Consider the following 22,229-nt stretch of genomic DNA (forward strand, 5'->3'; position numbering starts at 1 on the left):
AAAATTGAAAATACATCTTGAAGACTTCTGAAGCAAAACGGAAAGACACCATGTGCATCCATAAATTATTTTTTATTTCAAATCCAGCTCTCAGTTTACATTGTACATGAAACACAGGCAATCCTGTAAACATTCAGGATTGGCAATGTTCATTAAGTCCCAAATTCATCACGCTGATGCCAATGTGCCAGGTAAACACAGACTTTAAACTTAAGTAGACTGGAGAGACCAAAAAATAAATCAGAAGTAGCAAGGAACAAGATTCCTATAGTCTGTTAGGAAAATATGATCCAGAGCTATACCCTGCCTAAAGAACAAGTGGCCCAGAAGTCTCACGGATTCCCTCAAATTCCAATTTCGAGGCAGACCGAGATGGCGCAGACCCTCTTTAAGAAAGTCACGAGCCAGATCTTTGCTGTTGTCCAAATTCTCTCTCAGGATTTATTGGCAAAATCCCATTAATACAACCGAACCTCCTTCTGCTGCCATGATAATTTTGTGACTTTTTGTAAAGCTAATCAACCACAATAGTATTTTCATCCCAGTAATATTAAGCCATAAAGGCTGAAGAATATGTTGGCCATCAACTGTCAACACTGCACTCGCATTTGCTGAAACTGGTGCATGTTGGCAGGATATTTTGCCCTTGGATTAAGTCCCCACAGCCTCTCCTCCATGCGTTCAGGCATATGTTCAACCACTTGTTTTAGTGAGTCCTAACACAGCTTGAAAGAGAAGCTCCTCATTAGCTGCCTCTGTACAGATTCAAGCACATGCCTGCATTCACACACTGGCTTCAACAGCATCACCCGCAGCGCAGAAAGTTAAAACGTATACAAATGTTTTTCACAAACCAATCTTAAAATGCCTGGCAACAAAGCCATCAGTGCAAGGTGATAGCGTTAGCTCTGAACGATTCCCAGATAAATAACTCTGAGTATCAGTTTGGACCTCAGAACATCAGGTTGCCGTGACAGGAAAAAGCAGAGACACATGACTATGCAATTAATGGTATTTAAAACATTTGCCGCTAAAACCTGGCAAACTATGACCAAAAATTGTACACGCTTTTTTAATTAAAAAGCTTTTCATTAAAAAGTTATCAAATATCTGTGCACAGTTCATCGTTAAGTGTCTTCTTTATTTTGAGTTGGTTTCATTTGAACTCATACATTTTACTGACTTAAGTTTTGTACATTTTTCTCTTTAAAAATCCCACAAGGTAAAAAACCACACACACAGACACACACACACAAATACAGGAAATTGTATTTCTCAAGGCCTTTTTTTTTTTTTCCATGTCAAGAAGTGCAATTTTGCTTCTATGGTTCTTTAAAGTAAAACAGTTTTATCCAAGAGTAAAACAATACATTACGCTAAGAATTGCACCAGATACCTTAATATATCTTGTGTACTAGCTATATCTAGCTTTTCCTACACGCTGCTTAAGGTCGTGAGAGATCTATAGGAAAATTATGCTTACAGTAACTCATCTTTACCAGTATAGGCAGGTCAGTAAATGTACCTACACTCTGTGAAATTGCCTATGACTGTTGGAGAATGGAAGTCAATAATATCTACAATTATACCAATGAAATGTTTACATTTACTGTAACTGTCTTGCCTTTGCATGCAAATGTATGCTCTGCTTCAAGCCACTGAGACTGTATGATGATAATGCAAGTCTATCATGGGAATACATTCTCAAAAAAATCCATAATTTAACATAGAATTCTGTTTTTATCTCACTGAGCTCGAGTCTTCCACACATCCTTCTGGCCCCACTTAATACAAAAGAGCTACTCCCTTTCCCCGCCCCCCCCACTAGCACCAAGTCAGCTCCGGAGGGAATTTTAGAAAGAAAGAACTCAGCTTTAGCTTAACATTTCCTTCACTGAAAACAGTGAACTATGCTATTGGCTTTGGAAGGATTTTCAAAAGTTTTCTAGATTGACTCTTCGACATTTTGAGAAAACAAGAATATTACTAGATTAGGCTTTTAATGACTCCAAGAACAAGGTTCCTCACAACTTCCTTTCCTTTCAGCTGGAGCTGAAAGACACACTATACATCTTATCATTTGTCATAAAAAACTAGAAGTCCATTCCCTTTAGCATCCTCAAAAAGTCTCAAGTTTTATTCCAATTTGCTCAGGTTTTCCATTGCAGAGTGCTGTTTTATGTGAAAAAGTAGGAAACACCCAGATTACCTGAAGTTTTAAGTGTTCGCTTAGGAAGAGATTTACCTGCTTTGAGATAGAAAACTGACTAAACCTACTGAGCAGACCTGTTACATTTTAGCGTTTAAAACTACAGGGAGAAGAGTCAAAGTTTATATTTAAATGCAAAAATGTAAGACTCTGCTCTCTAACTTGAAAATGTTTCTAAACTTGAAATAAAAGTCTGCAGTGTCTGTTGAATCAAACAGCAAGTTTGATTACAAGTTTGCTTAACCACTCTTACAACCACTATTTTACAAAGGAAGATCTTCAAACCTGGAAACAATAGAGGGACAAGCACAGCAACGACATGGATGGTGACAGAAAGGAACTAACCAGCCATGCTGGAACCACTGTGTCACGTAACCTGAGTGCAAACGACATACTGGGCAGTGTCTTACAATAGGAAGGCAATTCCTATTCAGATTTTTACTTACAGGTACAGGACTATAGGATAAAAGCATCCAGCTTCTTAAAAAGAGGAACTGAGGAGCTCTGACAGGCCGATTTAATTCCCAGAGAGACTACACTGAGAAACCAAGCTGTAATGCTCTCCATCCTCTAGCATTTCCTCACATAATAGTAGACATAAATTATTACTGGATTAGTATCTACCCCAGAAAATCTTACATGAAATGGATGGACATATCTTTGTACAAAGATAAGTATTTCAGAATTTGGAATGCAAAAGTACAGCACAAAAACCAAAAAGAGTTCTGAAAAATCATTTTTACATATCAAAAACTCCCAGAAATAAAGAGAGGGATTATAAAGATAAGGTATGGTGCGAAGAAGTGGTTTGACAAGTTAATAATGGGTTATTTCCATCACAGAAGTTTACGTGTTTCACACCAGCATTTTGCTTTATGTTGTTACAATATTTTTATGGAGCATTATTTAAAAATAATATCTCAGTGAGAAGTCTGAATTAGAATTCATCATGTTTTACCCTAAACGGCCACTTGGAATGCTGTGAAACATGATTTGCAGCCAGAAGCACCAAGTACATAAATTCTTCCACATCAAAGGAGTAGTTTGTAAATTTTGGATGTTCTCCCAGCGTTGGGTGGTGTCCCTAGAAAAATGAAATAAGGCCTTTTAAACAGAAAAAAAATTCAGTACCTCTTCCATTCAAAGAGCAAGAAAAAAAATTGAGCATCTGCCATTTAAATTTATCATTTCTGATCCACTGATCTGCTCTGAGGCAAAAGAGTCAGCAAAGAAACGGCATAACAGCTATGCTATGGATGGCTTGGATTAATGGCCAATTAATTTCATTTATCTTCTTCCCTTAGCCATTAATATCAAGTGATCTCTCACAACAGGGAAGTTAATTTGGTCTAAAGAATGAAAACCATATTTCAAGTATCAGAACATAGATAGGTAGAACAAGCTAACCTTTAAATGCTTCAAGTTATAGCACCCACCCTTCCAGCAGTGGCCATCATTACCTGATCTTGAGGGAATACTTTATTCCTTTTTCGCCAAGTGATGTAGTGAATGCCTCTCAGCCTTGCCAAATCCAGGTAACAACGTTCATCTTCACAATTGTATCTAAGAGCAGGCAGAAAAAACATATTTACCTACAGAGATTGTGCTCAAATAATTGCCAGAAGTAAATTTTTTTACCAGTATTTTGTTTTCCTTTTTACCAGCATGAAACAGGAAAAAAAAAGTTTCAAGCCAAAATGTTTGCTGTCCAGTTCTAAGGCTCCAAAACCACGGACAAATTCCACTCCACTGAAAACAACGAGGGCTGTTCTTAAGATGCTGCCTAGAAGGCAGTCTGAGGCACATCTGTGTGTCAGGCATGCCCCTGTCCAGCTGCAGCAGCTCTTGGGCATGGGTTTCTGAACTTAGCTGGAGACTGGACAATACACTCTCAAGCCATGATTATGCTGCAAAGCATCAGCTCCACAGCCTTCCCACAGTAGAGGCTTTAAGCAGAATTCCCTAAGATGGAAAATTCAGTGCTCTTCTGAGAATTGTGCAGCATTTTTGTTTAGTTCTACAGAACTGGAGCGTCTATCAACAACCATACTTTGCAACAAATTGCGGCCACAAAAATGATCAGAGGGGTGGAACACCTCTCCTATGGAGAAAGGTTGAGAGAGTTGGGGTTGTTCAGCCTGGAGAAGAGAAGGCTCTGGGAAGACCTTATTGCAGCCTTTCAGAATTTAAAGGGTGTTTATAAGAAAGATGTGGACAGACTTTAGTAAGGCCTGTTGCAACAGGACAAGGGGTAATGGTTTTAAATTAAAAGAGGGTTGATTCAGACTAGAAATAAGGAAGACATTTTTTACGATGAGGGTGGTGAAACACTGGAACGGGTTGCCCAGAGAGGTGGTAGATATGCCATCCCTGGAAACATTCAAGGACAGGCTGGATGGGGCTCTGAGCAACCTGATCTAGTTGGAGATGTCCCTGTCAGTTGCAGGGGGGATGGACTAGATGACCTTTAATGGTCCCCTCCAACCCAAACTATTCTATGATTCTATGAAAATATGTTTAAAAGGAAGCTACTAGAGAAATTTAGGTAAAACAGAATGACACTCAGGTAAGCTTGACCAGCAAGCTGATGCTCATGTCCTGAGCATAGAAAAGAGTATATACATAATGTTCAGGGGGATCTTTAACACCCTGGACATGCATCTTATGTAATCAATTCCCCTGGATCACCAAAATACCACTAAACCTCAGACTCACCAGCCAGAATCTGACCAGTGAGGCTTTCTCTTTTTTTGCCATTTTCCCCAAGCAATTGTTGACCAGGCTGCATTTTATTTATACCATGGCATCTTAAGAAATCACAGGCTAAACCTGTATGATACAGTTACACTATATTTTATAATGAAAACTTCCTCACTTTTGATTCCCAGAAGAGACTGCCAAAAATGAAGTCTAGACAAGGATGCACTACAAACATTCATAGTCAAATACTAGCAAGGGAAAGTGCTTCATTAAGATTTATGAACAGACATTAGCAGTTGTGGTATAAGAGGGGACGGAAACAGACTTACAGTTCAAAAACAACAGCCCAGTCTGGTAGAAAGAGCAAATGGGTAAGTCCGGCTCCATGCATCCCAATGAATATATCAGAGTTGTGGGTTATTCTCAATTGCTCTGAAAATTCAAGTTCCCTGCAGGCAACACAACAAAAACGGTGATCTGGCATGCCTAAGCATCTCAGCAGGAATTAGTTACATGTAGAAAGCTCAAAATTAACTTAAGGGAATACTGAAAGAGAGAATTGATTTTTTTTTTAAGGAACAATACTAAAAATCACAAATGCTGAAGCCAGCGATAACTCAGCATGGAATTAAAAGAAATGCAGACAGGTTTCAAAATATTGCAAGAGTCTGTTCCAAAAGTTTGAATTATTTTTTTTTTATTAAACACAAGTTTTTGTAAGTTTTGGGTTTTTTTTACTTGCCTTAAAAAAAAAAAATGCATCACCACCTTTTAAAAAAAAAAAAAAACAAACACAACATAAAGGACCTAAACTGTTTTTGATGTAGTGCAGAAGTATACAATTCCCGCCTAAAGGTGCAAATATCCAACCTGAACTTATGCATAGGGCATCAAGTGGAAATAAGGAGACCAGTCTTTTTTCAGCTCCTGGAACTGCCACTCTCTCCCATCCTTTGACTGTAATCTCCAAATAAAGTATTCTCTTTAAATAACCAGGTGCTCCCTGAGCACACAAGAAAAGAATGGACTAAAGATATTTAATTGTAAGAGAAGACAGACAACTGGAAAGGGAAATTACAACAGGCTTCATTTGTGTGCGAACAATTCATACGTTAAAAAGAGTAACAACCTCTCTGACCATTTGGAAAACAGTAGAAAGAAACCGGCTTAAACTGCAACAAGAAAGTTTAAACTGCTATAAGGGCAGACTTCAGGGAAACCCTTCACTCTATGACGACTGTGATGCTGCAGGATATCTGTGGAATCTGTAATGCTGAATGGTACCACAAAGAGTTTTGACAAGCACAGGAATTGTGGAAGTACCACTTGGTCATGCTTTCAAGTGGGATGGTCTAGATGCCCTCTCAAGGGTATCCACCCTCTTTTCTATTATTAGACTGCTCAAGCGCTTTCATTGACAGGGGAACCAAAAGCAACTCGACTTCCTCACACCGTCTCTGCTTTGGTCAAAATGCTGATCTCTCACTGCTGCTTCAGTTTCTCACTCTTCCTGCAGGATCCAGGACAGCACCATTGAGTAAATGGGAGCAGCTGCCATTTGGCATGGGCATACACCACTTGGGAACTTCTTCTTCAAGCCATTTCTTACTGGCACAGTGCTTACTACATCTGGGCACCACAAACTGACCTCAAGTGGCGTCTTCAGGGGCCACCAGAGCAGCAAATAAGCTGAGTTATTACTCATTACTAAACTAAGGGTCACATAAAATAAGACACTAGCATCATACAAGACAAATCTCTGTTGACCCACAGTTACTGCAGAGCACTAGCAAATCCAAATGGGTGATGGGAACACAGCTGTTTTGGGGATAGGAGAGGAAACAGAAAGAAAAGTGATTTCAAAACTTGCTCATCATGTAGTAGCTTTAACCTGAGCCTACTAACTCTAGAGATTCATTCCTAAGCAGTGCATCATAGGATGGGAGTGCTTAACTAGCTCACCCACCACTCCCTCAGAAACATTCTTCCTTCCTTACCAGTTCTTGGATTTTGCAGAGGTTAGACATTGGGGCATATGTAGCTTTGCCTGCAGACAGCTTTCACCACCCAGAGGCAGCATGAGATCACACTAGTTTTCTCTACCAACTTACGTACTTGTATTTGTAGTCTACCACTTTGACCTCCAGCGTCGATACTGTTTTCAAAGCATTCACAAGCTAAGGAGGAAAATGAAATGACAATGATTTGGTGTTCTCCTTCACTTAATTCTCCCCCTGCACTCCTGATCATTTTACACACTCCTCCTCCCCACCGGAAAATTGTAAGACAGAACATACTGTCACCGCCATATAAAGGAGCAGTTCCCCTCCTTTTGTGCCTTCCCACTCAAGATACATACGTTACTTCTGGCAGAGCAACACCTGGAGAGGAGACTCAATCTCCTGCACTCTCACAGAGGTTACTGTTGATGTTTACATGCTCCAGGACCCACTCCTAAACCACTCAAACTAGTAGGAGTTTTGCCAGGAATAGCGGGAAGATGTGGTTGCATTTCCAAAAGTTACTCCAATACCTGAAGAAGCAAGCTGGCAGCTACAAGGATTTTCAAAAATACCTTACTAGGTCAGACTCCTACTCACATGAGAAGTGAAACCAGGTTAGAGCTGGGCTTCTAACCTAAACGGGCTTTTTTTTTCTAAGTCTCCAATCCATAGCCAGCAGAAGAGGGAGAAAGAGCCAAGTATTTTCTTTTACAAAAGTGTAGTAAAAATAAGATTAACTTCTCCCTTTCTGTCATGTGCTTGTTACCAGAAAACATACTGCCTGTAGCAGTGTAGGCATGCACTGTGGACAGCCTAGCAGACAAGGCACAAATCTAGCCATCTGCGCTCTGTCTATTCTACCACGGAGCTATTGCATCAAACAAGTCTCAGTTTCTCCCTACATAAGGTGGGAATGATAATGCCAATTCATTTCTGTCAGGCACTAACAGCTAAGAATGAAGACAGGTATGAAAACATTAGATATTATCATTTTACCACAAGAGAAGCTACACCATAAGTCCACTGAGTTGTGTGATTCAAAAACATGAATCAATATGAAAATTCATTAAGTTCTGAATGCACATACTCAGATACAATAGCTTATGCATTTTAATCTGCAAGCATAACAAAGGATTTTGTTAGAGCCTTCAACGCTGGGGATGCTAGAAATAAAAGAGATAATCTGAAAGCAAAATAATTTAATGTTATCAGAAGCTCTGCAGTGTCTGCTTGTTAAGAGGAAATACTTCTAGTATCACATCTGTAGTCTTCCACTGGATATTTAAAAAGGGCAGCAAGGTTCAGTGTCTGGTGCACAGAAGTAGAGACTGGCTAGAAATCGTATTAGAAGAAATTAATATTAGCACTGAACGTATTTGTCCAAGATTTGTCAGCAGATAGATGTCTTGGCTGTACCTGAAAAAAAAACAATTCAACAAGCAAAATTTAACTTCTGATAAATTTGTTTTAAAAATAAAAAGGACCACACCTCATTCTGGTTTAATATTTTCCGGTAATCTGTACTGCGTGCAAGTATTGTGACTCGAATTTTCCCATCCTAAAAAGAAAGAAGCAGCAGTGTATTAGCTATGAGGCAGACCTCACAAAAAACGCCCAAACACTTCCATATTTACTTCTGGCAATTATTTGAGCAACTAAATGTATTCCCTCCCCATGTAATACATGATGTAACCACCTTAAAATTCACATCGTATTTTCCAACAGATTAAAAGTGTCAAAAACTTTGTGAAAGTCTGACTATTAACAAAGAACAAAACATTTTCTGAAAGATTTATTTTATTCAGTACAAAAGAGCCTTTGTATTACACATTATACAGCAGTTTTTGAAAGCAGGAAAGCAGCTTTCAGGATGGCTTGTGCACAAGATCCTTGGAAAAAAAATATTTTACTTCTATAACAGTTCCTCCCTTTACCTCTTTAAATTAATTGGACTCACAGGGGTAACTGTTCCAAGTGAAATAAAGAGATTTAACTGCATGACTCCCATTAGTGTCAGCAGGAGAAGCATAACTAAATGCCTGTGCAGTGCTTTGAATGTGTGCCCCTCAGCGATAATATGTAGACTACTCTCTAGCAAATACTTCAAGAAGTCCAGGACTGCCGTATCCGTCAATGCAGCCATTGCAACAATTTGCAAAAACTACCAGTGTGTACAACAGAGAAGCCCAGGGCCAGGCAGATGGTACTGGGCAGGAATCAGAAGGACCAGGTTAAATCATTTGCTCCTCTGATCTGAGCTCAGCAGTAACTATGAGGACTGATAAAGAGCAAGCTCACTGCATTGCTCTGTGGGATCCCCTCTGCTGGATCCAAGAACAGTACCTTGTCAGCATGCTCCAGAGGAGACCATGTATCTTCCGTAACTAGGAAGGACACAAAGGCCTGGAGCACAGAGAATGGAAGTGAGGAAGAGATCCTAGGGTTGGAAGGAGAATGTTCTAAAGTCTGTCCAATGGAAATAAGGCATGAGGGCAACTTTCACAAACATACACAAATGTTTGCTGAAGGCCTTTATAGAACAGGCTGACTTATTGGAAAAAAATCCCAAGCATCACAGGAAAGGACAAAAAGTACACTCTATGCCTATTCCCCACTGGGTCCAGCTTGCTAATGTTGTTTCTCTGGTAAGAGCCATCAGCTTCATATTACAATTTTATTATTCAGTTACCATACCTTGGGTCCTTCTTGTGTGATATTTAATCTGTGTAACACATGCTGAGAAAATGCTCTAAATAGCCCTGTACTGTGACAGCCAGAGATCTGAAATTAAAAAAGCAATTGTTAATACAAAAAGTTATTTGCTCAGAAAACCTCTCTTTGTGATCAGTCTTTTGCCATTCTTGTGGAACAAAAGCCTAGCATCATGCATTGCGCTAAACGTGTCACTATTCACTGCAACACAAGTGGCACTTTCATTTAGAAAGAAATATAAGTCTCTCTACAGTGTTACAGCCTGAATGCATGAGCTAATACCACCGGGAAAGTCTGTCAGTGTACAAGGTCTCGTGTTCTGCAAAAATACCATTAAGTTCACAGTGCCCACCCATTAAAGAGGAATAATATGCATCTCATGAAGTGTGACAGAGGAGATTGCACACAACCAGTTACTATCAACCAGCTAAAGTAACTTCAAAATCCTAATCTTTAGGGAAGATCATTTCATTTGGAGTTGCATAGACTTTCAATGCAGTCTATTTCAGGATAGCTCGGCTAGATATTTGAAAGATTCATTAGCTCAGATTTTATACTGTCACACACACACCTAGTTAACACAGTGGATGGATAAAAAGAACTCACCAATGGTGTGTTATAAAACAAGCCATATCGCATTCGAGGCAGTAATGAGAAGACTGCTTCTTTAAAGCATACCTGTAAAGGAAGATCACAAGAAGTTACACTGCACTGCTACCTTCCTCTGGCACATTACATGCTCATTCAGTGGGATCACTGCTTATAATGAGCTAGCAATTACATGCTCCTGTCAAGAACATCCTCACTTCCTTGACTGTGCAAATGAATAGAACAAAGACAATCCTGATCCCAAAAGAGCTCTCGCTTAGGATGCCGCAGATGCAAGTGTGGGAAGAGGTTAAAAAAAAAAAAAAAAAAAGAAACCCCCCCAAACAGAACAAACATGAACTAAATAGAAAAAAAAAAAAAAAAAAAAAAACCAACAGTTAAAGAGTAGAGAGTTTAAGACAGGCTTTAAGGGATTTAAGAGACTAAACTGAGCTATGAATGAATAGGTACATTTTTTTGGTGGGAGTCAAATTTTTTTTAATGATAAGCGGCAGGTATACTAACAGTTGCAGGGAAAGATAAACACCTCAGTAGGAATCAGAAGACTTAGAAAGAAAGTACCATTTGATAACGCTTAACTTCAGTAGTGGGTACTGCAGAAGTGAAACCAATACATAAATATCACCTCTCAGACGACACAAAAGTTAGGTCCGTCTCCATAAAGCATAGACATGCCACAGAATTAGGTTACAGCTCTGTCTCTTGTTTGTAAGGCAGGATACTCGTATTACACAAATTAAACATGCATAGAAAGTATTAATGCTTTCCTCTGAAACACCCATATCCAAAAGCAGCTCGAGAAGCTGTTGTATTTGCTACCTAGTGACTATGAATTAAAACAAAATATAAAATTCCATACCCTTTTAGAGTCAAATGTTTTCAAGTGTATTATTTCATAGTCAGTAAATGCCTTCCATGTCTCACTGAACAGGTCACCATAGCCATATGAGCTCTAGGAGGAAAGGAAAAAACACAAGGGCATAATGATTACATAAATGCATATAAAAACTCTCTTCTTGATTTACAAGTTCTATATATGAGTTTTAACATACAGTTATTATGTGCATCACCACCATGGGACCTAAGACAGCCTAGCACAAAACACAGGCATTACAGAACACCGAACCCTGTGTTTACCATGGTAGTTAACTCAAATTACCTGTCAGGTAGTTAATTTTTAATAAAACAGTTCTATAAATTAGCAATCTAGACAAGTTCTTCAGCAGCAGATTAGAATTTCTGAGTTCAGACCAAGGATTACCCACTATTTTCCCCAGAGAGAACAGAACACGAGTTAAATTTGAAGTAACAGAAACAATGATGGTAGAAGGCATGAACCTCGACTCCTGAGACTCAAAAAACACCTGGGAATTCAAGTGCAGAAGTAATGTTTGAAGTAAAAAGTCAGAACAAGCCTGTTTCACATTTAACTGTTTTGGGCTGGTCACTCGTATCACAAATTGAAGGCAACAATCTGATTTGATGGAAGAAACAGCCAGGAAACAATGTTTTGCACTACTTTGACAGGATACCAAGAAGTTTCTGTACAGGGCAGTATAAAAATTCCCCCTTTGCAGCAATGCTCTGTGAAACCTTTTAAGAACCATCTACTCCCTACAACATTGGCCTAGCAGCAGGGGCTCATGCCTTCAAATTTGTAATGTTTCCTACACATCTGAGGGCTAAGAGTCACCATCTCTTGCTCTTTGAATGCAATTAAATATGACCTCAGTAGCCCTGGTACAGATTCTTGCTTAAAGATTCCTTTCAACCCTGGAGCTGGTTCAGGCTGCTTGGAAAGCTACATGGAAATATTCTCAACAAGAAATTTGAGAATAAGACTACAAATGACCACAGAAGAGAGCGGACATCTAGTGAAATGTAAAAGAATCTAAAGGGCACCAGATTTCCTTCAGCTGAACAGGTGCTTCCTTCTCCTTCTTCTCCCATTAAGTTTTAACGAATTTTACAATCCATACTACTTTCTGGCCATCTGTATTACAAGAACTGCTCTTCCAGATTAGAACTAGAGAACTGATCTTCAAAGCGGCAAGTACTACTTTCTAACCCTATCTACTCTCCTGAAAAGGGCTTTATAAACATTGCTTTCCAGCATTTGCAGAGACAGTCTGCAAATCAACACCCAGTGGATTTCCTACTCATTTTCTGCTTTAACCTACATCTAAGGGCATTACTGTTTAATAAGAACAGTGCACTGATTCTACAGTAGCTAGAAAGTATGGCCAAATCTAATTACATCAAGAAAAACCAAAAAAAGAGACTGAATAATAAGCTCAAGTCCATCTTTCAATCAGCATAGCCAGTTCATCAGCAGTTAGTTGGTGCCATCATCTGGTTGTACATGGTAATGAACGCGCACTGACTGAGCAGTTAAGACTCATTTAAAATGATAGTACTGTGACAGTACTCACTTTGAATGGTACATTTGAAGGAGTTACAATAATCTTACATCAATAATGTGATGTAAGAAAAAGAGTTGCTTTTCAAAGTAATCTACAGAGCTGTCTTACTCATCTTTTCAGAAAGTCATCAGAGCTGAATTAACAGGTCCCTGTATAACATCTAGAGAGCTTGCTTATCTGGCAGGTGCATTTATTTTATCTTTCAAAATGTAAGAGAACTACAAAAAAAAGGTCTCTTCCAGCCAAAGAGGTTTCTCATTAAATAGCCATCAGGGGATATTTGCAGGTCTGTATTGAATATTAGTTGTCCTAATAATAATACTCAATAACAGTAAATACTCAGAAAGAAAATCCAGTATTTTATGAGAACAAGACAGGCGTGGGACAATACCATAGTCAAGAACTGTGTTATTTCTGGACCTGATTGTACGTGTTATCTGGTATGTTACAAATTGCCTAGTTTTTTGTTGTTTAGTTTAACACTCTCCTGCACAACTTAAATACTGGCCAGTAAAACTAATATTACTCTTAAACACAGTCACGGTTTCAACTCAGCAGTGCAGCAGAAAGAGACCCACTTAAAAACTTGTTTTATATGCCGTTGTGGCATTCTAAGAGGTGATTCTAAGAGACAAGTAACTGTAAGAAGGCTATTTAAAGGAACTAAGTATTAGACCCTGTTTTGATAAATATAAGGATTTAATTTAGTTGTTTTCTTTCTTACAGGCTGCACATTACTGATTTAGAAAGATGCAAGGCTGCGTTTCTTTCTAAATATAGAAGAAACAGTTTTGAGTAAATCTACTTCAATATTCTCAGAGAAAAAAAGTCTACAGAAAACAGCACAAAATGTTCAAATGCCACATATTAGAAATACAGATCATGTTATTTTTGAGGTCACACCAAAAAAAGGCATAATTATGTACTAGCAAAAGATGAGCTATGGAGTAGCATTCAAACAGCACAAGGTTTATTGTAGAAAATATTACCTAACTATTGTTCATGCACCTGTATTAAGATTCAAAAACTTATAATCAATTCTACATGGCTAAGCCCCCAAGAAAGCTAAGGATTGGCTACTGAAAGCTTCAGACTCTCTATAAAGCAGAAATACAACCCCTTACAAATAGGTTAAAAGCACAGCAGACTTACAGTGTCCCACATGACTATGTTGACATCAGTACTGAAGGAATTATTAATATGCTGTGTAATATAAAGATTGACGAAATCACAGAAGTGATGGTACATATTAACACCTGAGAAAGAAAGAATTGTTAGCAAAATGCTGCATTCCTACACTCACTCCACTTTTTATTGGTTCACGCATTTTTTCCTTAATAAAATGTGTTTTTAAGAAGTTCCAGAGAAATTAGAAGAGCAGCCAAAAGACAGCATAAGACAAAGGTAAGTTTCACGTGCTATTTCTCATTACGGTCTGCAGCTGCTTTCTGAAGTATACAAAAGCAACTACTGCTTTAACAAGAACTAGCTAGACATAAAGGAAACATTAAAAACAGGCCTTCGGCACTGATCTTAGTTCTGCTCTATTAGAGTTAAGGGAAGCTCTGTCTGCAGGACTACAAGACAGAACTTGCACATGAACCAAAGCCCCAGGAATTCCTCAGGTTTTTTCTCAGAGCATTCTTGTTCATTCTTGGTTTCTGAAGCTAATACCTTAAGACCACGGTGCATAAAAAACCACCATGAAACAAAGGTGGTACCGTAGTCCAGTTTCCTTGCTAGTGAAGACCAAACCCCAGTTTTGGAACCATGTGCACACAGCCCCTATTTCTAAGCTTTTGACCAAAAAGAGCTGCCATGGCAGGAACTAGCTGCCGGGCTTCCTGTACTGCTCTAACAGCAGTTTCCCCCCGCCTGCCCTAAAACAAAGGGGCTGGACAAAATCACCTCCTGAGCCACAGCTAGACCACCCTGCTCAAAGGTACAAATTGACAGCACAGCAACTCTTCCACAGTAACTCTTCAGGGGCCTGCAACAACTTTGCTTAAAATACACAATACTGACCTGCAGGGGAAGAGGGGCAATCCAGTTTACAGTTGCAGCCTGTCACAGGGTCAGGACACAGCAGACAACTGTCCAGTTTAAACCATAGCTTAGCCCACATCAGCTTGTTTGTACATCTACAACCTGAACACCCCCTTTCATTAACATTTGCCTGCAAAATATGCTGCATGAACAAAAAGGCTGGTGAACTTCAAAAAAACATCAGATACCACTGGGCTGACTCTTAAAGATGCTTGGTGCTGCCTCCTCATGAATTTTGGTATAGTGTTGCACAGCATTCACCACAGCTCTCTCTAATGAGATAGCTATTTTTTTCCTGTAGTAGCTTTTCACCTAAATTTGGAACTTTAAGATTAAAACAGGGTTGTGTTTAGTTTCGTGTGTTTTGGCTTTTCTGGGGCGGGTGAGGGGAAGTATCTTAATCAACTAACAAAACTTATTCCCTTGAACTTTGTCTTTGAATACCACTTCCTCTTCCATGTCATTCAATACACATAGAATCCTCAATTACTGAGCACGTACGACAAGACATATATACCCATACCTTGTGTTTCATGGTATGAAAACTGACGTCCAGAAACACAGCCAAAATCAAAGACTCTGTACAGAAGAGTCTTTGGCACAAAGTCAAAGACTCTGTCAAACCACAGTCGAGAGTCAATGACTGTGCAAAGTAAGTGGCAGGAAATTTCTTCTGATTTATTTATTATCTGTGGCAAAACGTAAGGACTTAAACCTAAGTTTCCAAGTTTGTAAATGGAACTACAGAAAAAAAGGAATTTAAAAGTTCCATCATTTTTCAAAAATAAAAATATATTACAAGTGAACTTGACAATCAGAAAGTCATAGTGTAAATGGGCAAGTTGGATATGGGGTCTTTTTACTGCAGTACTGTAGGATAAAAAAAATGAAGATACCAATTACCTGCATCTAATTTCATGAAGTATGTTGGCTTTTCAATAACAACATCACACTTCTCATCTTCTAGGGGCCTGAAGTTTAATGCAGTAAATGTCTGGAGTTCTGCAAACCTACAAAGATTCAATCACACAGAACGTGCTTTGTCATTAACACACTCAAACAAATGTACTTCATACATCTAAGATTTAGTAACTGTTCATCCAGTCCATTTGATTTAACAGGACTGCTGAAAACTGATAGAGTCTGACAATTACAATGATTTGAAATTGTAATGGAAGGTTCTTCAGGTTATGAGCTTCAAGAGGTTAAACACCGCCTTTGATCTCAGGAGTGAACAGCATCTTTGATCTACAAATCAAGGCAGTAGAGATATAACAAAGAGCCTTAGAGCCTAGATCTGTGGGTCTATCCAACTTGATCTGCATTGCCAAAGACGCTTCAGCAAGATCTTCATGCCTGGTCAGAATAATGAATGTAGATGCAATATTTATTATTCCTGGATCTAAACAAGGATGAACAGTTGAAATGACAACAGCAGGTAGAGAAGAAAAGTCTTTTCCCCCTCTGCAGCTATTCTTAACTGAAATTGACCATCAATGCAAAATGAGAAAAAAAAATGAAAACATGAGAAAAGCATAGAAATGAACTCTTACATGGACCTTAATGGCTCCAATTCCTTCATGTTTCATCAACTAACTGGCAATGCAGCTTTGAAGTGCTAACATGCAACCCGTGATACTTAACCAGCTACCACAAAGCACCCTCTGCACTTCCTGCTCAGCCTGTGGACTGTTGCCCATTTCACATTCCAAACACAGGCTCCCTGGGAACACCGTATGAACGTGTATCCAGATCAGTCGTTGCGTTAGCCCCAATGTCACCGAGGATTGTGTGAACTAAGACACAAGTGCAAACTTCCAGGCATTTCACAACAAAACAATTGTCTCCTTCTATAGGCAGATCAGGCACACAACCAGCATCTTGCCCAGGAAACACCTGACGGTTAGAACTTCAAATTACAAGACATTATCAGATCTTTTGCTGCTGTAAATTAGGTAGGACACAATTATACATAGCATAGTTCAGAACATTCTGCATAGATACCAGAAGTATCTTATATGAACTCTCAAACTGACCTTCGAAATGAGCAACTATTTCCTCAGTATGAAATCCCCTACACAGAGCTGCTAGTGCCAATGAAAAAAATAAGAAAGAATTAGCAGGTGAACTTCGAAGCAGTCTCGACAAGTGATTCTTACCAAGACTGCAGAGGGCTCTTGCGCTGACCTTCAGCCAAAAATGCTTGGACGTCGAGGGTGCAATGACCTCCAATTTCTCCCTTCTGCAAAAAGTCTTCTTTGAATCTAATGCAAATTAGTAAAAGTCTATCAGCTTTTGTGCAGCAGTGCTACAAGTGCTCTGCAATCTCGATTACATACTCAAGCCAGTGCTAGTGAATCTCAATTCAGCAAGGTACTTCATACATATTTAAAACTTGAGTATTTTCTTCGGCATAAATCAAGCATTTCCCACAATTCCCAAATAAAGATAGTGGTGTCCCTGGAGTTCTACACATCAATTTAGAAAACACCACTAATCCACCCAGAATGTTATTAGGAATCATTTTCACATACCCAAACGAGTAATTTAATTAGATTTTGTTACATGATTACTTACAGGAGCATCATTAGTTGGGTTTTTTGTTTGTTTGTTTTTAACAAGAATTTCTCACCGAATTCACCTCAGATTTCACAACCCAGTTAGTAACCCAAGAATTTTATACAACATATGAAGAGTGAGGTGCAAGAACAGGTTTCATGAAAACAAACTGCCAACTAAAAGCACTGTCTAAGTTAGCTTTTAGGACAGGCTGAGAAGATGACAAAACCCATCCTGAAGGGTATCAGCCTCAGAGTCATGAACCAGCTCTTTCCAAGTCAGGTGCCCAAGACACTGACTTCAAAGATAAGGCAGAAGGAAAAACAAGTAATGCTAGATCAGTGGTATGGGGTTTTTTTACCCAGTTTTCCCAATATGTAGCATTTTAATTTGGAATGTGAGAGATCCAGGTTCAGATCTCTCTTCAGTCTCTGTATCTAAAAATGCAATTCCTGGTTCTGGTATAAAGGCATCTAGCATAGCAAAGGTCTTCTTGGCGTCTCATACAAAAACAATTCTACTTTGCACATCACCTGATCAAGAAAGGATGTGACTGAAGACACAGAAAGGATGTGACTGAAGACACAGAAAGGATGTGACTGAAGACACAGAAAAGTCTCCCTCTCTTCCATCAGAAGGGACAAGTTCAATCACCCATCACCATTCCATAAAACTGAGAGCTTAGGTTTTTAAATAACCTGTACTGCTGACAGCAGCAGCAGCAGACAGCAATCAAGAGGTGTAGATCTCAACAGGACTTCAGCAACAAGTCTCTGGTCAGCAGTAAAGCCCATAACAACAAGCACACTAGCGTTGTTAAACAAATTCTGAAGTCCTTTTCCCTGCCATCCCTTGGTTTTACTATAACATAAGCAAATCAGAGACCTGTCGTGGTTCCTCTTTACAGTTCGTAAATCAATGTACAAGTTTGTTGCTCTGCAATGCTGAAGGTACTGAGAACAGGTCAGAGATGAATCTCCCTGTTAAGAAAAGAACAAGTAGGATTTTATCAATAACAAAAATGATGTCTAAAAATAAGTGAAAAGTATAGTATCTATCAGAAATACCTACTGTTGCTGCAGGCTTACAATGGGTTTTCATTTCATTGAGCCTCTCTCGAATGTAACCAAAGTCAGCTTGTTTCCAGAATATCTGTTGGGCTGTCTCAATGTCACTTGCCCTAATGTATGAAGGAGAGAGGAAAAAATCAAGGTCCGTTGCTCAGTTCTAGTAATAACTTTAACAGATAACATTTTTTCCACTGAAAGTGCAACAGAAGAGCCAGTCAGTTACTTTATTGACATTTAAGATGCAAAACAGGAAGCAACTTATCAACTGCATGTAAGTGAAAACATCAGTGACAATTTAAAGCTATTCTCCCGTAAAAGGGTATCTTTTTTTTTTTTTTTTACATTTTCCCTGTGTTTTTAAAGCTAAGAAAGGAAATACAGGGTTATTTTAGGAATCTGAATTCAAGGCTAAATCAGAATAATGAAAACATTGTGGCAGGAAGCATTTCAAACAGTATTTTCTTCCTTAAAAAGTTAAATTTTTAAAATCATGTTGAAAGATGTATGTTATCTATAAATACACATATATCTTCACAAAGAAGCATCCTTTAAACTCTAAATATCACAATAATTTTAACTTCACAGCTAATATGAAAGTGAGCACTATACTCTCTTTTTAACACACTGTACTTTATACATTTAAAATTACACTTACCATCCAGTTTCAACATAATCACACACTGGGTAACTGAACCTGTAATCTGACTTGCAAGATTTCTCATAACCCCAGCAAGATCTCAGTTTCTTCAAGTATTTCTGTAACACAGAATAACTGAATCAGGTTACGCAACAGCAAAATGTGAAATCACTTAAGTCAGTTGTTAGCTTATAAACTACCACTTGGTAATAAATCTTGCGTTAAAGGCTTTTGATTTGGTCTGTTTTCAAATAAAGTTTCAGAAAGAACACTCAGATTCTTTATGCACAACACAGGCTCCAAAGAGGACACACACGCACAGCAACATTATCCTTGTCTTTAATATGTCTGTTCCAGGAAAACCACTTTTCCTGACCCAGTGAGTAGGATTCCAAAATTTTAACATCGCTGACAGATATAGGTAACAAAGCTAAGCTCACACAAAGCACGGTGCTCCAAGCTCCGGGCTGAGTGTACCACTGCTCCCCAGGCAAATCTAGAAACATCAGCTTCTGCAGTGCTGCAGAAAGTCAGAGAAGGGGGAGCATGGCTCCCACCCCCAACTCTATGAAGCAGCTCCAACCTCAGAGACACTGGAATTGCTCCCGAGCCAAACATGGCCCAGATCCTCAGGTTCACTGTCCCCACTTCAGGTAAATGAATTATATGCAACCACAGGGTAAGATGAAATCAGCACTTCATCAATTTGCCTATACTCTTGGCACTTCCACAAAAGTACTACAGTATGCTAAAAATCACAGGCCTAGAAATTACTAGCTGTACTTAGTTCAAACACCTTTCACATGCGCAAGAGTCACTCAGATTAAGATCATCGTTTCAGCTCCGTAACAATTAAAGGAGGGGGGATAAAAATCTTGCAAGACAGTATGTTAAAAATCTAGTCTTGTGACAGCATCAGATTGAGGAAGAGCCCTGCACAACTATTTCAAAAGCAACAATTCCAATTCCCAGTGAAACCGACGAATTGGCAAGGAGAACAATTCATCACCATCTTTAACTGCTATGACTCCAAGAACAAACCACCCCATTACACATTACCTTTAAACAAACAAACAAAAAAAAAAAAAGCAAACCTACTTTGTATGGGCAATGGGAGTCCTGCTTACAGATGCCAGCAATATGCTGATTATTGTGCAGAAAGTATGGAATATGCTCATCTGGCAAGTTGATAGCTTTGTAGCTATATAATGGCTCTTCTGGAATGTTTTTTAATTCAGTAAGATTTTCAGCTTGGGAATTAGCCAGAATTTCTTGCAGTAGCAGTCCAAATGCAAGCAACATGAACATGGCAACCTATGAATTCTGTGCTTATTGGAAAAAAAAAAAAAAAAGGGCACTTAACATATCTGCAGCATAGCACATTTCAAGCATACAAGACAATATACAGCCAAAGTCACTCATATACTCAAAGAATTTCTACTTGTATTTCTGAGGTGGTTTCTTTTCCCCCATGAAAAGTAAACTTTCACTAAGAGACTAGACTGTACAACCTCAGGATTATCTTTGAATCATTAGTCATTGAGGGTTATTACACACTACCAGCTCCCAGTCAAACTAAAATGGGTGTGTTTACTTTAGCTAAATCCCAAGGGATCCTAAGAGTTCAAATGTGGAAACTAAGTATAAAGCATATAATATCCAGTCAGCAGGAAGAAAATGTAGAAGTATTGGGGGGGAGGGGTGAGAAGAGGAGGAATTTTAGTTTAAAAATAAGTATAAAAATAATACATTCTCCACTTCGGAAGAAACTAATCATTAGCTGAAGGAAAACTATGCAGTCACAAATAAATGGTCACACTTCAGTCTGTTTCAGGATGCTTGTTTTTAGCAGTTAACATCATGTTAAAGGAACTTTTAATACTGAGTTATACACTTAACTACAGGCCCACGTATATCTGTATACTCTAAAGCAGACTGGATACCTTTCTGGTAACACAACCTTCTCATCAAACACCCCTGCTTTGAACCATGAAACTTCCTGAGAAAAAAATTGGATGGCCTGTATCTAAAAAAACCTTTTTTTGGCATTATAATTTGCCAAAATTTGCATGCTTTCTTGCAACTGAAGCCTTTAGCAATATTCCTACAATACAAGTAGTTTTACCTGTTTGGTTTGAGGAGAACTGCTTCAGATTTCCCAAGTACAGGAGCCTGGGGCAGGGGGGAGGAAAGCTGAGTTAAATACGTCCTGCAAAAGGAGCCTTCCTCAGAACACAGTCCTGCTTCTTGAGAAACATTCACAGCAACGAGAGCAACCTTCCCAGGGGCTGTTGGAGCGTTTCTGACCCGTCCCGGCACTCGGATCCCTGCATGAAAGCGCTTCCCTTTCCCTAGGGCACGCAGCCGGGGCGTGGGGGGATCTCGGGAGGCTCACACCGCACCCCCTCCCCAGCTCAAGCCCAGCACGGCACTGCGGTGTCCGGCTCCCCAAAACGGCGTCGCCCCTGACCCGTCCCCGGGGCCCCGGCTGAGGATCAGTCACTTCGGGAAGGCGCCCGACACCCGGTGCCGGGCCCACGCTACTGCCAAGTCCGGACCGGACCCCGAGCCGGACCCAGCCCCTGGCCCACGCTGGCCCCAGCCCTTAGCCTGTGCTGGACCCAGCGCAGACCCGCTGCCAGGCCCGCACCGAGCCCCCTGAGGCGCCGCTGCCGCTGCCCCGTCCCGCCCGAGCCGCCCCCCGCCGCCGCTCACCCACACCCTGAGGCCGCGGCGGGCACCTCACTTCACCTCAGCTCGGCTCAGCCCCGTCGGCCCCGGGGAGCCCCGCGGCCCATGGGACCGGCCGCTCCTCCCGTTACGCGCTCGCCGACGGCCTTAATCCTCATGCCGCCGCGGCAGCTGGCGGCTCTCCGGGGGGCAGCGCGCACGGCCCGGCCCCTCCAGGCTCTGCGGGGGAGAGGCGGCCGCCGTGAGAGGGCTGCGCCCGCCGCCGCGCCCCTCCTTCACACCCGCGGGGAGCGGAGCGCGGCGGGCGGCACCGCCACACCCCGTCCCGTCCCCCACAGCGGGAAGCAAGCGCGGCCTGAGGGCTGCTGCTGCTGCCGCCGCCGGGGCCCGCCCCACCTGGAGGCGGCGGGAGCGTCGAGCCGCCGGGGAAGGAGGGAGGAGCCCGGCCGGGCCGGGCCGGCGGCGCCGCTGGCCGGAAACCGGGCGGGGGGCACGGGTCGGCCTCCGCTGCCGCTTCTCAGCGCCCCGGCCCGGCCGCCGTCAGGTGGAGCCGCGGCGGGGGGCGCTGCG

At 40.6% G+C, this 22,229-nt stretch overlaps 1 protein-coding gene across 6 annotated transcripts; it reads right to left on the reverse strand.

The window, feature by feature from the left end:
* Positions 1-53: 53 nt before the first annotated feature.
* On the reverse strand, positions 54-22,212 carry EOGT (EGF domain specific O-linked N-acetylglucosamine transferase). Of its 6 annotated transcripts, none has more exons than XM_087745040.1 (17): positions 21,720-22,210; positions 21,094-21,140; positions 20,067-20,291; positions 18,987-19,087; positions 18,333-18,441; positions 18,147-18,241; positions 16,862-16,966; positions 15,606-15,712; positions 13,809-13,912; positions 11,093-11,185; positions 10,231-10,302; positions 9,607-9,693; positions 8,402-8,470; positions 7,025-7,086; positions 5,239-5,358; positions 3,670-3,772; positions 54-3,293 (listed from the first exon to the last, which is right to left on the reverse strand). In XM_087745040.1, exons 3-17 carry the CDS (start codon positions 20,274-20,276, stop codon positions 3,147-3,149), a joined length of 1,584 nt encoding a protein of 527 aa, XP_087601166.1. In that variant the 5' UTR covers positions 20,277-20,291; positions 21,094-21,140; positions 21,720-22,210; the 3' UTR covers positions 54-3,146. The 6 variants fall into 6 exon arrangements, with proteins under 6 accessions (XP_087601166.1, XP_087601165.1, XP_087601168.1 ...); XM_087745039.1 differs by having other exon boundaries at positions 20,067-20,296; XM_087745042.1 differs by having other exon boundaries at positions 21,094-21,177.
* Between the last annotated feature and the right edge of the window lie 17 nt (positions 22,213-22,229).

Source organism: Nipponia nippon, unplaced genomic scaffold (assembly GCF_047370975.1).
Source record: "Nipponia nippon isolate SJK-2023a ecotype South Korea unplaced genomic scaffold, ASM4737097v1 scaffold_9, whole genome shotgun sequence".
NCBI classification, from domain to species: Eukaryota; Metazoa; Chordata; class Aves; order Pelecaniformes; family Threskiornithidae; genus Nipponia; species Nipponia nippon.